Here is a 16684-nt window from a genome sequence, read left to right on the forward strand (position 1 = left end):
TAGGTGGCCAAAGTAATGATGTTCTTGTAAACAGTAAAAAAAGAGAAAGAAATCAAAGTATTGCTGCCCAAGTATGTAAATTCTTATATGACCTCAAATGTCCTCTGTCCTAGTGCAAGGCTTGGATGTCCAATTCAAGGAGACTGTGTTGTTCTAGTCCATTATCTAAGGACATAAGGTGATCAATACAATACTATTTTCCAGAACTTTGCACTACAAAAATACATCCCTATTTATACAAATGCATACGTAATACCCACAACTGCTTAATAGCAACTAGGTCTATTATAGCTGTATTGGATGGTGTTATTTGAAGAAGAGAAATAAATCTATGAAAACATGATGGACCAGAGAACTGAGCTCTTTTCATGTTCCAAATATGTAATCTGCACTCCAGAAAGAAGTGGTGCTTTAATTGCATGGTTTTAGCTGTCATCTTGACTTTTCTAACCCTCCCTTTAGTGGGTATCCCTGACTGCAATACTGAATCTCATGTTTTAAAGTGGTAAAAAATAGAATAACCACCCTATTTGTTTAAGCTCTCTATTCAGACATGCTTCCACTCAGATAACTCTCATGTTTATAAACACCTCTGTCTTCAGAGAAATGAGCCAAAATTATGATGTGTTTTAATGAGTTGGAAGCTATGCATACTATCATACCGGCATACCTTCCTTTGCTATCTATCAGTCTCCTGCTTGCACCTGAGTAGAAAATCATATGCTCCACATTTATCTTTATTTCTAATTATGCCTTTCATGGTTGCCCTGAAGAAAAAAATATTTCCCTGTTTTGTTTAAAAATGCATTTACTTGCCCCAAAAGAAAAGTCAAAAGGCAATAACAACAACAACAAAACAAAAAGCTTTGGAGATTATTCTGAAAAACAATTTTAGTTGCTTTCTGCTGAATGGCCACTTGCCTTGGGCCACATCCATTTCAACTGCTTTTTTTTCCTGAATGGGCAAAACTGCCATAATGCTGGCCACATACTTTCAAAACTCCAAAGTATCTAGCAGCATAGGTGTCTGCTGGTATGGATGGGAAGTATGAATGAAATATATGTTGTGTATGCCTCCTTACCAGTGGTGGGATTCAAATATGTGAACAACCAGTTCTCTGTGTGGATGCCACTTCCGGAAGTCCATTCTGCACCTGGGCAAAAAAAAATTAACTACTGGTTCTCCTGAACTGGAGAGAACTGGCTGAATCCCATCACTGCTCCTTACATTCTTAGGTTGATGTTGTGATACAAGAATGGGAGGGCAGAGTTTGTAATACACATCCAATCATTTTGGTCTCTTCATGATTAAAAACTGATTGCTATGTCAGTCTCTCTGCATTAATGGGATTGTTTTGTAAGCAATCATCTGCCAAGTCTTCTGCAAACCAAAATAAATTTTAGGCAGCTGTATATACTTCAAATACATGTTATTAAATTATGTTATGTTATATTATGTTGTGTTGTGTTATGTTATGTTATGTTATCTTATCTTATCTTATCTTATCTTATCTTATCTTATCTTATCTTATCTTATGTTATCTTATGTTATCTTATGTTATCTTATGTTATCTTATGATGTTGTGCTGTGTTATTATATGACAAAGGTTCATACAATCAAAGTATGATTTTCCCAGTACTAAAATATAGCTGTGAAAGTTGGATCATAAGGAAGGCTAAGTGCCGAAGAACTGATGCCTTTGAATTGTGGTGCTGGAGAAGACTCTTGAGAACCCCTTGGACTGCAAAGAGATCAAATCAGTCAATCCTAAAGGAAGTCAACCCTGACTGTCCTTTGGAAGGACAGAGACTGAAGCTGAAGCTCAACTATTTTGGCCACCAGATGAGAGGAAAGGGGTCATTAGGAAAGCCTCTGATGTTTGGAAAGATTGATGGCAAAAAGAGAAGGGAATGGCATGGATAAGATGGTTAGCTATGGTCCATGAGGTCGCAAAGAGTCAGACAAAAGTTGGTGACTCAACAGCAAATATACTTCAAACAAGAGACATTCATAACCTTACTTGAAGTCGCGGGTTGATGGTAAAACTGCCAACAGTGGGATTCATGCAGGCAACATACTGACAATGATTAATTTCTTTCACAGTTAATGTCTGTCTATCATACCTAAGGAGACAAAAAGTGTTTTTAATATTAATAATTGATTTAAAAATGACTAGGAATATATCCTCCCAAATGATAAACATATTGGTCTCACACAATAGATATGGCCATTAGCTTCCATTAGTAATTAATCAAACTTAAATCTCTAAAAAACAAATACTGCCATATTTAAAATTGCCTAGAAATTTGGCAAAGCTTAAATGAAATGTGTTACTTCAAACATGCACTAGTATTTTCATCATAAAGAACACATATTTGAGCTCAGAGTATTAATGATTTCATAAGAAGACCTGGCAATGGCTAAGAGCAGGAAAATTGAAGAAAGGACAAGAAGTCTAATTCTGGCTGAGACCAAGCCTTAAAAACAAATGCATACAAAACCAGAATTGAGAAGACAGCAACAGACAGCAAATGTTGCCTTTGCAAAGAAGCCGAAGACACAGTGGACCATCTAGTTAACTATTGCAAGAAGAGTATGCAAACTGACTACAAACAATGTCATAACAAAGTAACAAAAATGGTGCATTGAAAAATATGGAAGAAATACTTGCCTGCATACAAGCTGGTGGGACCACCCAGTTCACAAAATAATAAAAAATGAAAAAGCTAAAGTGCTCTGGGACTTAAGAATTCAAATAGACAAGCACCTACCATATAACACCCCACACTTAAATGTGGGTAGTGAATATTGCAGCAGAGTAGAAGAAAAAGAACTGGAGAAGATAATAAAATGCAAATATTTGCAAATACAAATAAAACAGCTCTAGCTAAAGAAAACAAAGGTAGTACCAATAGTAACAGGTGTTGTGTGCAAACCCAAAATAACTGGAGCAACATCTACTTGAACACCATCAATATTGAAAATATCTACCTCATTCAATTACAAAAGTTGCAAAAGGCAACTTTACTTGGAAAGCTTACATCTTACGAGGATATCTTTAACACCATGAAACATCTGGCTATCCCAGGTCCTTAAGAAGGTGTGGTATGTTGATAAAAATACCAAATCCAGTTTAAACATCTGGCTGACTGTGCAACCAACTGTAATAATAAAGGCTTACCAATGTCTGTAATCTATGTGCTGCCGAATTAGTGTGTGAGGCTGAACTGTCCCATAAGCATCCACTTCTGGCATGTTCAGATCATCAATAAAATAAATCAATTTTTTGTTTCCCACAGGGCCATAGTTACGACCAGCTTTTTTCTCCAAGGATTTTTCAAGAATTCCTAAAACGTATATGGTGCATAATTATTTAATAATATAAAATAGACCTATAATTAAAATGCAATTATTTACATTTATATCCTGCTTTTCTATTGAAAAATATAGAGAATAGCTTTTCAACAAGGGCATTCAGGACACATAACCAAAAAAGTGCTCAAGCTACAAAATAAGCAATTAACTTAATACCAAAATAGAAGAGGACATTGTTCTCTTCATCTTTTCCAGAGTGGAAACGTTTTCTTCTTATTTTATAACACTGTAAGATGTTGACTTAAAGAGAATTTGCACTGAACATAAACTGTACTACTAATTGATGGGAAGCTGCTCTCGTTTCTGACTTATGTACAATAGTAGTTGTTAACGTACTTAAAAGTCCATTTCCATTTAAAAGACACTTTATTAGCAGCAAAAGTTACTAGTTATTTGAATCTCACTGTGAAGAAATAATGACTGACTTTATTTATTACCAGTAACAAATTATTTTAAAGCATAATCATAATTTGCAATATAATTGTAATGTAAAGTGAATTATAAGTTGTTTATTTGGATTATTGGACTGTTGGAGCAGAAATGTCATGAAGTATTTTCCTTAAGAACAGGTAAACCTTAACATATTTAATATCTTTATTCATAATTTGTTTTATCTCTCTTTGTCCCTCACTTGACTGACATATGTATCACATATCACATACACAACATGTATCAAATAATAATTCACAGAACTTATATTTTACTTCAGTTATCAAAAAAAAACTTTCATGGGCTTTATTCAGAGTTTCACTATCCTGATACTAAAATCAGGTACATGTGTTTATATATACATAGTATGTGCTCAATGTAATATAATAATCTTATTAAAACAGCAGGCATATCAAATGAATTCAGTGACCTTACTGCCAGATTTTAAAATATTAAGTCTTGAATTATAGTTCTCCAAACTATTAATTGATTTCCAGTTTTGTTCTCCTGAAACTTTTTTTTAGCTGTGCTTCATGTGTAATCTAATCAATAATAAAATATTTCAGAAATATACTTACAAGAGTATGAGTATGAGGTGTACAATATTTTTAATTAACAAACTGCATTAATTCTCTTCCTGGGAATTTTAAAACTTTTGCTATCATCTAAATTAGGATACTTGAAAAATAAAGATTTTTTTTAAAAAATATGTTTCCTATTCATTTTTTGCAAGTATGACCAATCTGAACAAAGTAAGTATGGTTACAATCCAGCATCAATATTTTGTGTGAGAGAAGGATTACTTCCATGTCCATTTTGAAACCAGCTCCCTACAGCCAGTCCTCTTACTGATAGCAGGTAAAAGTAAAGGTTCCCCCGCACATGTGTGCTAGTCGTTTCCAACTCTAGGGGCCAGTGCTCATCTCCGTTTCAAAGCTGAAGAGCCAGCGCTTGTCTGAGGATGTCTCCGTGGTCATGTGGCTGGCATGACTAGACGCCAAAGGCGCATGGAACACTGTTACCCTCCCACCGTAGTGGTCCCTATTTTTCTACTTGCATTTTTATGTGCTTTCGAACTGCTAGGTTGGCAGAAGCTGGGACGAGTAACAGGCGCTCACTCTGTTACGCGGCACTCGGGATTCGACCCGCCAAACTGCCGACCCACTGAGCCACCGCGTCCCTACTGATAGCAACTATAATAAGCAGTTGACATATCATTATATCCTTGAGTTCTGCATTATATCCTTGAGTTCTACAATAAACTATAAGTTTTTAGATGTTGCAAATAGGACAAAAGATAACCAGTAGAAGAGTGGAAGCCCTGAGATGATTGCCATTTTTCAGGCAAAATTTAAAGCCCTGATATTAAGCTTCAAATTATTTAGAATGTCTAAAGATGTCTCCATTGTCTTTCTCATCTAGAGGGCTTCTCACCACTGGCTTCAAAACTGTGGAATGTAGTTTCTCAGCTTTTTGCCACCATTCTTCCTTCCTTAGAAGAGCAGCCAAAATATAACCCCTAACTTTGATTTGCTTTTATATATGATTTTTTTAACAAATATTTTTCATTATTGCTCATTAGTTGCCTTGAATCTTCACCCAGAGTGGAAAGGTACAGTCAATAAACAGTAATTCTGTAAGAGTAGGAAGAGTAGAAAGAGATGGGGTGAAAGATACAGTATAATACCTTTGGCTGCTGAATAATTTTTACATGCAGGAAAAAATTAAAAAGGGAAGATAAACAGAAATGGTAAAAAGGAAGAGGCACTCAGATCAAAAGAGTAGGAAGCAAATGCAAGGTCAGTCATAAAGGGCTTAGATGACTATACAGTAAGGGTCAAAGTGAGAGCCTGAACAATAACAATAGAGGAGGCTTACTTTGTAATGTTGCTGAAGTGGTGTAATAGTTGAATGGAACCTTTGAGACCAGAAAATCTTTTGAAAGGCTAGCAAGGCATTTCCCAATAAGCAATGTTTTCCCTACTCCAGCATTTCCAACCAGCATCACTGGTTTGCTTTTTTCCAATAGCAGTTCCACAAAATATTTAAGACATGTGGTCTCAGATGTGTGAACAAGCTCTGCCTAAAACACACACACAAATACACAAACCAGTGTAGGTAGTCAGCATACTGAAATCTATTTAAAAATTTTAAATGCCATTTACTAGAGAGTGCAGAGTCAATAATTATGTATGTTTGAACAATGTAAAAGTTTTAACATTTTTGTTTGTTTGTAAAGATCTGAACATTAGAACAAAAATTATGGAATTTAAATATTATGTTCCTTTCTTCTAAGCATCAGTATAGTGTCTCTTGCTGAACTGTATACAAAAGTGTACAGTTTTGAACCATTCCAAAACTGGCATTTTTTTTTACTTCCATGGCTATTATAAGGAAATATTTATAAAGTTTCCAAAAGAGCATAATAATAAAAATTCATTAGAACACCAACCTTTCATCAGATTAACTTATATTGAAATTGATTTTGGCAAAAATATAATAAGATTGTGCACTGAAAAAATTGTACAATAAAAGCTAATGATAATTCACATTGGCTACATTTTATGTAACCAAAAACAATAATTTATTATTTCAGAAATGTATTAGCTTTGGCCTTATGTGTTTTCTCTGTCCTACTTTCACTCACATAAAGAAATTAAGAAACTTTGCTTTAGTTCTCTGAAATGTAGTTCCACGAGTTTCTTTCACTATATCCTTTTTAAAGAAATGAAACTATTTAAATGTTCTCACCATATCAATTTAATTGGTTTCCATTAATTTCTTCCCGTTACTAGATGCAAAACATATTAAAGGAACACTTATGTGTACTGTAAACAGATTTTAAAAGAGCCATGCTTTTAGGGGGGGGGGGGAGTGAAGATACCAAAGGTAACACCTCAAAGTCCCTACATTCATCTCTTATTTCTATTGACAAGAAAACAAATTAAAATACCTGCAAGGGTGTTTCTGGATCCATGACAAAACTGCTAATTTTATCACTCCAAGGGAAAAATTTCTTAGTTTGGGGGTCAAGATAATAGTCAAATATTGTACCATGAGAAGGAAACTTCACAGATTTCATCTCTTTAAGCCACCATTGGCTGAATTCAGCTTGGTAACTGTAAAGCTATAAAATATTGATATTGTTATCTAACTGTACATATTATACTGTACAACTATTTAACTATTAAGTGTACATTGGGAGCACATATTAATATTATGAAATAATTTAAATTGCATTTTATTGAACAATTTCATTGCTTCAGAATAGGAAAACATTTCTACTGGGGAACATTTCTTTAGATGATTTTATCCTTAAAATCTAAACCAGTTACCAAACAATCTAAACCTGTTTCGTGGGATTTCTTAAATTCCCTTTTCACATTACTTTACTAATCATGAACATTTGTCAAGACAGTACGAAAAAAATCATTGAATATAGCTGTCCTAATAATTTTTGAAAATTATTTTGATTTATGTGATGCACAGCATACATACAGTATTTGATTATTTCTGGGGTTTTTCATTTTCAGTAAAAAAAAAGGCAAGTTCCTGTGAGATGGTACAGGCACTCCTCAGCTTACAATAGTTCATTTAGTGATCATTCAGAGTTACAATGGCACTAAAAAAATGACTTATGGCCATTTTTCACACTTACAACCCTCGTAGTATCTCCATGGTTGTGTGATCAAAATTCAGGTGCTTGGCAATTGACTCATATTTATGACAGTTGCAATGTCCCAGAGTCATGTGATCACCTTTTGCAAACTTCTTATAGGCAAAGTCAATGAGAAAGTCAGATTTATTTACAGCTATCTAACCAATTTAAGAACTGGAGTGGTTCACTTATCAACTGGGGAAAAAAAGTCATAACATGCAAAACTCACATAACAACTGTTTTGCTTAGCAACAGAAATTTTGAGCTCAGTTATGGTCATAAGTCAAGGACTACTGTATCACATCTCACAACTTTCTACATAGCCACCTATGTTAGATCTATGCAATACTTCATATCCAAAGGAAACAAGGTGTTTTAGACTATATATACAGTAGACCTGCAAATGTGTTAGCTTGTATTTCCTTCAAACAGCTGTAGAAATTATATTCACCCTTCTTTTTTCCTTCAAAGCTAACATGCTGTATAATGATCTAATCTGTGTTATTTCTTATATGATATATCTCTGGTGCCAGTTTATCTTCATTCTAATCTACAAACATCTTGTGCCACTTAAGGCCCTCTGTTGTGTAATTTATTTCTCTTCAACTTCCAGCCAAGTTATATAAAGAATATAAAAGCCCATTCAATTCTTTTTTAGCATTTCTTTCAGGCTCATTATCTACTCTGAAATTGGTAATATTATCTCTGACATAGAGACTGCCTCTAACATGAATAAGACATTTAATTCCTTAATTCAATTCATCTTCTGTTGATTGTATTTTTATTGCACAGATGAAAGATCATGTAGAATAGTTTGTTTGACTAAACAGCCCCCTGCACCAATTTGGAATTTAAATTAGTTATTTAATTAGAACTTATTTAAATAAGTTTATTCTGATGTACCTGGTCTTGAAATAGAGCCCCACCAAATGCCCATACACAGGCAAAGGCAAAATATATTTCATATAGGTCTCTTGGTCCATCAGTGGACATATTTTCAGGGATCAATAAACAGTCAAGGAGAGTACAAAGAGTCTACAAAAAACAAACAAATAGAAAAGTGCAAAACATTGAGTGGGTTATCTAGATGGAAACATATGTCTTATATAGATTGAGCCACTCAGAACTGTTATAGAGGATAAGGTGAGCACAAGTAAATGGCCTATAAAAATATACCATAACAAAGTAATTATTGAACTTAATTACATGGAATATTCAAACTAATTTCATGCAAAACTTATTAATCTTTTTCTTTTCTTCTTAGCATGAAGGAATGAAAAGCAAAGAGAGAGTAAGAATAACAGCATAATGATCCTGACATTATACTTTGGTGTGTAACCTGTGGCCTTGAACCCTTGTAGGATTGTATCACTGAATTCAATAGTAATTTGCCAGTTTTCTGCAGTAGTTCTTTTTCCACAACATAAATCAACGTGTTGCAATTTAAGTAAGATAATTCTGAGTCTAAAATTCAAAACCCCAAGATACTGAGAGTCACTGTGTAAGCTGGGCAGCTACATAAATTTGTTTAATAAATAAATAAACATTTGATATCCAGAATTATAGTTCCCCACTTTCTAATGATTCACTCTTTCATAATGATAATGAGGCTCTCAGAGCCCTTTTTACAAAAATGAAGTCTGTTTAAAAAAAAGTCCTGCTTTATGTCCAGAGAACATTAAGCATCCCCAAAACAGGAAAAAAAAGAATCTTTACACCTGATTTCACCAACAGGAAACAGGTTGCATGATTGAATACAGAAGCTGTTTTGAAATAGTCATGTATAGCATGATCTCTGGCAGTTGGTTCCATAACTGTATATTTTATCATTCATCTTGATTGTAATATTTTTTATTTTTTATTTTAATTCCATTTAATTCCATTTATATCCCGCCCTTTTCCGAAGACTCAGGGCGGCTTACAAGCTTAGCAGTAGCCTGCTATTATGTATACCATAATAAGAGGTTTTCCCCCATATAGTCTGAAATAAATATACATGGTTGCTACTATAAATTATAGATAACATGATTTATATCATTCTGTCTTTCAGAGAACTTCCAGAGCATTAAACAAAAGGACAATAAAATATTGCTTTAATAAACAAACAAAAAAGAATACCTAACCAAATAAAATCAACCATCCTAAAAGATTAGAAAGTTAGTAAATAAATTACATAGGGACGCGGTGGCTCAGTGGGTTAGGACGCTGAGCTTGTCGATCAGAAGGTCGGCAGTTTGGCGGGTCGAATCCCGAGTGCCGCGTAGCAGAGTGAGCGCCTGTTACTCGTCCCAGCTTCTGCCAACCTAGCAGTTCGAAAGCATGTAAAAATGCAAGTAGAAAAATAGGGACCACTACGGTGGGAAGGTAACAGCGTTCCGTGCGCCTTTGGCGTCTAGTCATGCCGGCCACATGACCACGGAGACGTCCTCGGACAAGCGCTGGCTCTTCGGCTTTGAAACGGAGATGAGCACCGGCCCCTAGAGTTGGAAACGACTAGCACGCATGTGCGGGGGAACCTTTACCTTTACCTTTACTAAATAAATTACATTTCAGAGAAGCCTTCTGAAATACACTCCTTTTGTCTTTCAAACTGCCTAGTGAACAGACACATTTTGTAAAAAGAAGATAGCAAGGAGATCAAATATACTACCCTTGACAGAATGATAATTGGTAGCGCTGCCACTGAGCAAACTACCACACTATAAACTGCACTATAAACTCCATCTCACAGCTCATAAGTGGAAATGACTAGAAGAAGCAACTGAAACTTGCCTTTAATACCATCTATATATCTCAGGACACATTAGAATAAAAGAAAAATCCTATATTACCCCTTTTCCTAGTGCTTTCCTGGGCTTGAGAATTATTTATTCATGATATCCCCACCTTATCTGGATTCAATTTTAGTTTTCTAGCCCTCATTCCATTCATTATTTCCTAAAGAGAGCTATTGATGATTTACAGGATGTCCTCAGTTTCAAGACACCATAGCTTAAATTTCTGGATTACAGTTCCAAGGACTTTATGTAAATATTGATCATCAGAAGAGAAAGTCCAGAACCTGGTAGAACCATACAACAAGGGTACTGATATGACTATTGCCAAAGAGAAATCTCTTGTAGTTATTTTGGAGAGGTAGCAATGAAGTAGGAATATAATCATTATAACCAGAAGGCATCTGAACTCTTCAAGTGGATATCATGATGGACACTCTTTTTTTAGAATGAAAAAAAAAATATTGATTTTCTGATTCTATTGATTCTAAACTTTTATAATTTTCCATCAAAAGATACTTTACACATGAAAATAATATGGTTGTATTTTACAGCACATTTTCCATAGCCATTAGGATAGGATAGTTCTCAATAAAAATACTTCCCTATTTATATATGTTATTATTTGACTATGCATCACTTCATTAACTAAATCTGACACAGTGAAAACCATACCTGCACAATGCTATTCTCAGAGATGGGAATTATAGTTTTAAAGTTTTTTCTGAGTTGGTCCAAACATGGAGGAACATATTTATCAAAGAGAATAGTCAAATTTGCTTTTTCAGATTGATCTCTCCTTGATTCTATCCAACTTGCAACATATCTGGAAAAGAAAAATCCAGTGATTTCTCCCAAGATCTGTATGTCACAATAGAAAGGCTAGCAACAATTTTTCATACTAGGAAGGCAGAAGGGCACTTGTTAATACTAATGCTAATACTGTCCATACCGAATGAATATTACCTGGTTCTTAAAGTACTAGCTGTAATCCCTATCAGAATACTTTAAGGCTTAGCACTAAGTATTCATAGGTGTCTTTTGGGTGTTGTTCAGTGCCTTTCTGACTTAATTTTTAAAACAATGATTTTAATTGAAAAAAGTTAACGGAAAGTTGGCATCCTGCAAAACAGTGCCATAAAGGAATATTTTCATGTAGGCCTTATTGGTTATTCCTAAGGAAACTAAAACAATGGCTGCAAAGGGTACTTTGTTCATTTGCCCAGAAACAAGGCAAAGTTCATCTGAGAAAATTAGAGAAAATAGTTGCAAGTTTCTTCACATTCAGCAGAGGAACAATTTTGTTAACATATATAAGCCTTTGTATGGCTGCAATTTTATTAAGTATCTCTGACGTGGTCTCAAAATTTTACTTGTTTCCAGTCTGCCATTGAGTATTTCAGCAATCAGACAATATTGAATAAATTTCTGATTTTCAATAATACTGGAGCATGTTTTAAAGAGAATTGTAGGCAACACAATACATTGTAGCTGAATTAAATGAATGCATATAATTTAATAAGTTGAAATATTAATGGCCTGCTTTTCAAATAAAAAGCTTTAAGGTAACTAACAACAGTAGAAACGTATGTCAATAATTTTATAATAATTAAAGTATATTTTATACATTTTACTATATAATAATAACAATTATAATATATAATTACAATAACGTTGATCAGAGAAACAGAAATAGGCCATAAAAAAGAAAATTCCTAGAGCAATTTGGATGACGGTTGACTTGGTTTGTAATCTGGTGACATTGCATATTTCATATTAAAATGAAAAGCTCTTATGCAAGAATAAGTTAATAAACATTACGTACGGATTCCAACCAAGTTCCTGTGGGTTTACATACAGAATTCCTGCTCTTGACACTGTAGCAGGGGTGGCTGTTTTCAAATGGTGTATCTCAAATAGCAGTCGCATTGATGGAGTCAGAGGGACCCGTTCGTTGCTGGCAAGTGTCAGCATCTACAAATGAGCAGAAGAGTGTAATGTTATTCTCACAAGAGATCCCACTGCATTCATTTTTATAGTAATTTAAAATTCTATTTCTGCTTTTATTTTATAATGCTCACTTCATGTCTAAGGGTTAATTAATAAATTCAATACATCCTGAGTTCAGAAAAAAGACCCAATCAACTACAAAGAATGCTATCAAATTCTAAAGGAAGAATACAGCAGAAGTTCATATTTAAAGTTATGATTAAATATTTGAAAAAACAGAATTAGTTGTACATGGTTTGTAATCTCTCTATTTAAAAGATTGTCAATCTGCACATAGAAAAGAATTCTAATTTACATAAAAGATATTGTCTCTACACATATAGATGTACACCAGCAATAGACAATCTAGTATTCTTCAGATGTTCTTCAGATCATTACAATCTCTTGTTTTTGGTTGTACTGGTTAAAACCACTAGGAGCTAAAGTACTATATCTCTGGTGTATTTCTGATTACAGTTTCTTGATTTGTGCTAAAGGATTGATTTTCAAGAGAACTTCTAGAGGAAAAAAATGATAGATTGAAGGTGGCTCTACAAAAAGCAGAACCAGTGCAAAGAATGAGGTACCAATGAGTAGACCACCTCTTTGAACTTTTCCAGACAAAGAGAGATTACCCAAAGGTGCTCTAGACAGTTGTTCCTCTTGAGGAAACTTAATACAAGGATCAATTTCTAAGTCATAGAAAATTTATTTATTTATTTTTATTTATTTTAATTTCATTTATATCCCGCCCTTCTCTGAAGACTCAGGGTGGCTTACAATCTTGAATTCCTACCAATTCAACAAATTACAAGAGGATTTGGACATATATACATCTCCATTCCCTTTTCTTTTCTGAAAAGTACCAGTACTAGGATAAAATTTAATTGCAGAAATTAATGTTAACAAGCTTAGTTAACAAGCTCAGTTTCTAGCAACAAGATCATAAAACTCAGGCTTGTTTTATCTCAGTTTAGTCATCAATGCAGAATAAGAAAGCATAATTTTCTAGTTTATTAACTAAAATGGAGTTTTAAAAAATGCAATTACTCACATTTTAGTGTAATAAGAAACCATTACCCAAAATATTTCTAACTGGCTTTTATGGTACATCACAGAAAAGAACTAGAATGTTTCATTGAATCTCAGTCACATATAAAAACCATTTCATGGGGGAGGAAAACAAAGAAAATGAATGTTAAAAAAATGAAAACGTATTTTCTTATGCTCACCTTATTATCATCCATGACAGTATTGAGTGATTCAATCCACATAGGATCTATTTCCCCATCTAAGACAATCCATTTTGGCCAATTATGGCTCATATTTGCTTGCTCTCTCAAAAGAGAGGAAAAGAGTCCTGAGAAATGCATGTAAATAGATTTTGATAATATTTAAGTGAAAAAAAAGCAAAGTTTCTTTCTCAGATGCAAAAGAATCTGAAAATACACACAACTGTTTACATGCATGCACATGAGTTTTACTAAAGGTTTCTTTCAAATGCATACTTCATTTGGGGCAAGATCAAAAATTGTAATCCTGTATGTCTAGGTTAAGTGATTCTACAGTGGGTAAAATAAAATTATATTTCCTGTCTAGTTGTGTACCAAAATATAATGAGATTATATTAGCATATGGATACATCCATATAAAACTCTGACATCTAGGAAAGAACATATGGGGAATATGCAGAAGGTATCAGATAAGAAATCTCATGATCTATGTACAGAGGAAAAACATTTCGGATAATTTCCTATATGAAGTATTCAGTAATATGTAATATTGAGATGACCATCTGAAAGAGGATTTTATCTAAAGCAGCATTTATGGCATTATTCATAAATAGAATATAGTAACTGTTTTCTCTATGCTGATTTATCAGGGTTCTAGTTTGTTTTAAGTAATACTTTGCTTGATTTTTATTTCTACTTATTGACTGATAAACACAGATAAAAATTAAAAACTGGCAAATAAAAAAATAGCATGTCATGAAGTCTTTTAACATGCTACTTATGTATACAAAGGTACTGTGTTTTTTCTTTACAGAGAATAAAATAAGCATAGTCTCTATTGAACTGTGATAGGAAATGGAAATTTTAAAAATCCATATTCTGATATTTATCCTGCATGGTTTAACCATGTATGTACTTATAGAACAGAGCAATTTGGGGGTGATTTTTTACCCAACATATCATACAGATAACAATTAAGAGTAGCTGGGATCCAGTGCAACTACAGAACATCAAATTGGGGGAGCTGGTATAAAAGTCATAATAATAATTATTCACTTGCCATCTTTCCATTCTCTTGTAGCATGTTGTATGAATCCAAAGAGCTCATCAGTAGTCACAGCCTTGGGATTCAAATCATTCCAAACAGGCTTGCGGTTCATGTTCATATAAGTCTTATTCAGGGTTTTCAGAATCTGTTAAATAAAAAAAGAAAGAAAAGAAAGAAAAAGAAAAGTGAACCTTAAATTTTGAGGAAAAGTGTTTTTTTTAAAGTAAATATGAATATTTCTATAAAGTCTTGATCTTTGGACTGTATTTCAGAGGCTGGTTTTTAAGGACTTCAAGAGACGTTAAGCATGGGAAAGGATCATCTAAAACTTTTCTCCACAAATCTAGAATTACAGAATTTTTAATTCTATACCTTCTAGTTTTTCTCATGATTGTTTTTCATTCACATCTGCCAACATTATTTCTGTTCACATTTTAACAGTGGTTCAATAATTTGCAAGTTTAGAAATCACAATGGGGCAAAAACGAGTGTGCATATTAGTTTCACTTTGAGAATAAGCAAGAATAATAGAGAAATGATAAACATAAAGAGAAATTGTTCTTCAGAAAAAATCAAAGAGAACCCATAAATTAGAATTCAGTAAGCTTTCACTTCCTCTAAAAAGTAACCCTGAATTGTTAATAATTTTATCTGTGATCTGCCCTTACTTTTTCATTAATGAATTCATTCATTGGCCACTCATTGACCATGCAATTGTGGATAGCTAACATCATCATCATCAAAACTATGCTTCAAGGTGCTGGTAATGCCCTAAATGGCTTAGGTCCGGGATATTTGAGGGAACACCTGCTGCCAGCATCAAGCTCCCTTCGTCCAGTGCGCTCGCAGAGAGAGGGTCTTCTCAGGGTGTCGCCGGTAAAAGATTGCCGGCGGACAACACCCAGGGGGAGGGCCTTTTCTGTGGGTGCGCCTGCCCTCTGGAACCAGCTGCCCGTGGAGCTCAGGACTACCCCTGACCTACGTTCATTCTGCCGAGACCTGAAGACTTGGCTCTTTGAGCTCTCTGACCCAGGCTGAGAATTTTAACTGGGTTTTATTTTCAGGGATAATTTAATCTTTTATTTGTCTTTTAACTTTGTATTTTGTATTGGTATGATTTTAAAATGCCCTGTAAACCGCCCTGAGTCCTTCGGGAAAGGGCGGTATATAAATCTAATAAAATCTAAAATCTAAATACTCAGAACATCTTACATTTTAAGGAGATACCTGGTTGATACCTAGGATGCTGGCAGTAACCCATGTCAACCATTAGTGCCAGTTAATTTGAATGTTCAGTTGACTGAGGTTCATGTTTAATAATAATAATGTTGGAAGGGACCTTGGAGTTCTTCTAGTCCAACCCCTGCTCAGGCAGGAAACCCTGTACCATTTCAGACAAATGGCTGTCCAGTCTCTTCTTAAAAACTTCCAGTGTTGGAGCATTCACCGCTTCTGGAGGAAGGTTGTTCCACTGATTAATTGTTCTAATTGTCAGGAAATTTCTCAGTTCTAGGTTGCTTCTCTCTTCGATTAGTTTCCATCCATTGCTTCTTGTCCTGTCTTTTGATGCTTTGGAGAATAGTTTGACTCGCTCTTCTTTGTCGCAACTCCTGAGATATTAGAACACTGCTATCATGTCACTCCTAGTCCTTCTCTTCATTAAACTAGACATACCCAATTCCAGCAGCCGTTCTTTATACGTTTAAGCCTCCAGTCCCCTAACCATCTTTATTGCTCTTCTCTGTACTCTTTCCAGAGTCTCAACATCTTTTTTACATTGTGGTGACCAAAACTGGATGCAGTATTCCAAGTGTGGCCTTACCAAGGCATTGTAAAGTAGCATTAACACTTCACATGATCTTGATTCTATCCCTCTCTTAATGCAGCCTTGCACTGTGTTGACCTTTTTGGCAGCTGCAGCACACTGCTGGCTCATATTTAAGTGATTGTCCACTAGGATTCCGAGATCCTTCTCACAGTTACTACTACTGAGCAAGGTAACACCTATACTATACCTGTGCATTTTCTTGCCTAAATGTAAAACCTTACTTTTTTCACCATTGAATTTCATTTTGTAACATAGTGCCCAATGTTCAAGTCTGTCAAGATCCTTCTGTATCTTAAGCCTATCTTCTGAAGTGCTGGCTATTCCTTCCAGTTTGGTGTTGTCTGCAAATT

At 34.5% G+C, this 16684-nt stretch overlaps 1 protein-coding gene across 1 annotated transcript in view; it reads right to left on the reverse strand.

Annotated features, from left to right (window-relative positions):
* The window catches only part of DNAH11 (dynein axonemal heavy chain 11), a gene marked incomplete at its 3' end in the record, with an annotated part of 227874 nt that overhangs the window by 126327 nt on the left and 84863 nt on the right, over positions 1-16684 (reverse strand). Inside the window, 9 exon segments of the mRNA XM_081342997.1 lie at positions 2022-2124; positions 3183-3348; positions 5684-5888; positions 6759-6932; positions 8367-8498; positions 10913-11063; positions 12063-12211; positions 13459-13586; positions 14519-14651. Coding sequence (XP_081199123.1) covers positions 2022-2124; positions 3183-3348; positions 5684-5888; positions 6759-6932; positions 8367-8498; positions 10913-11063; positions 12063-12211; positions 13459-13586; positions 14519-14651 — 1341 coding nt within the window.

Source organism: Vipera berus (assembly GCF_964194415.1).
Source record: "Vipera berus genome assembly, chromosome: Z".
Lineage (NCBI taxonomy): Eukaryota > Metazoa > Chordata > Lepidosauria > Squamata > Viperidae > Vipera > Vipera berus.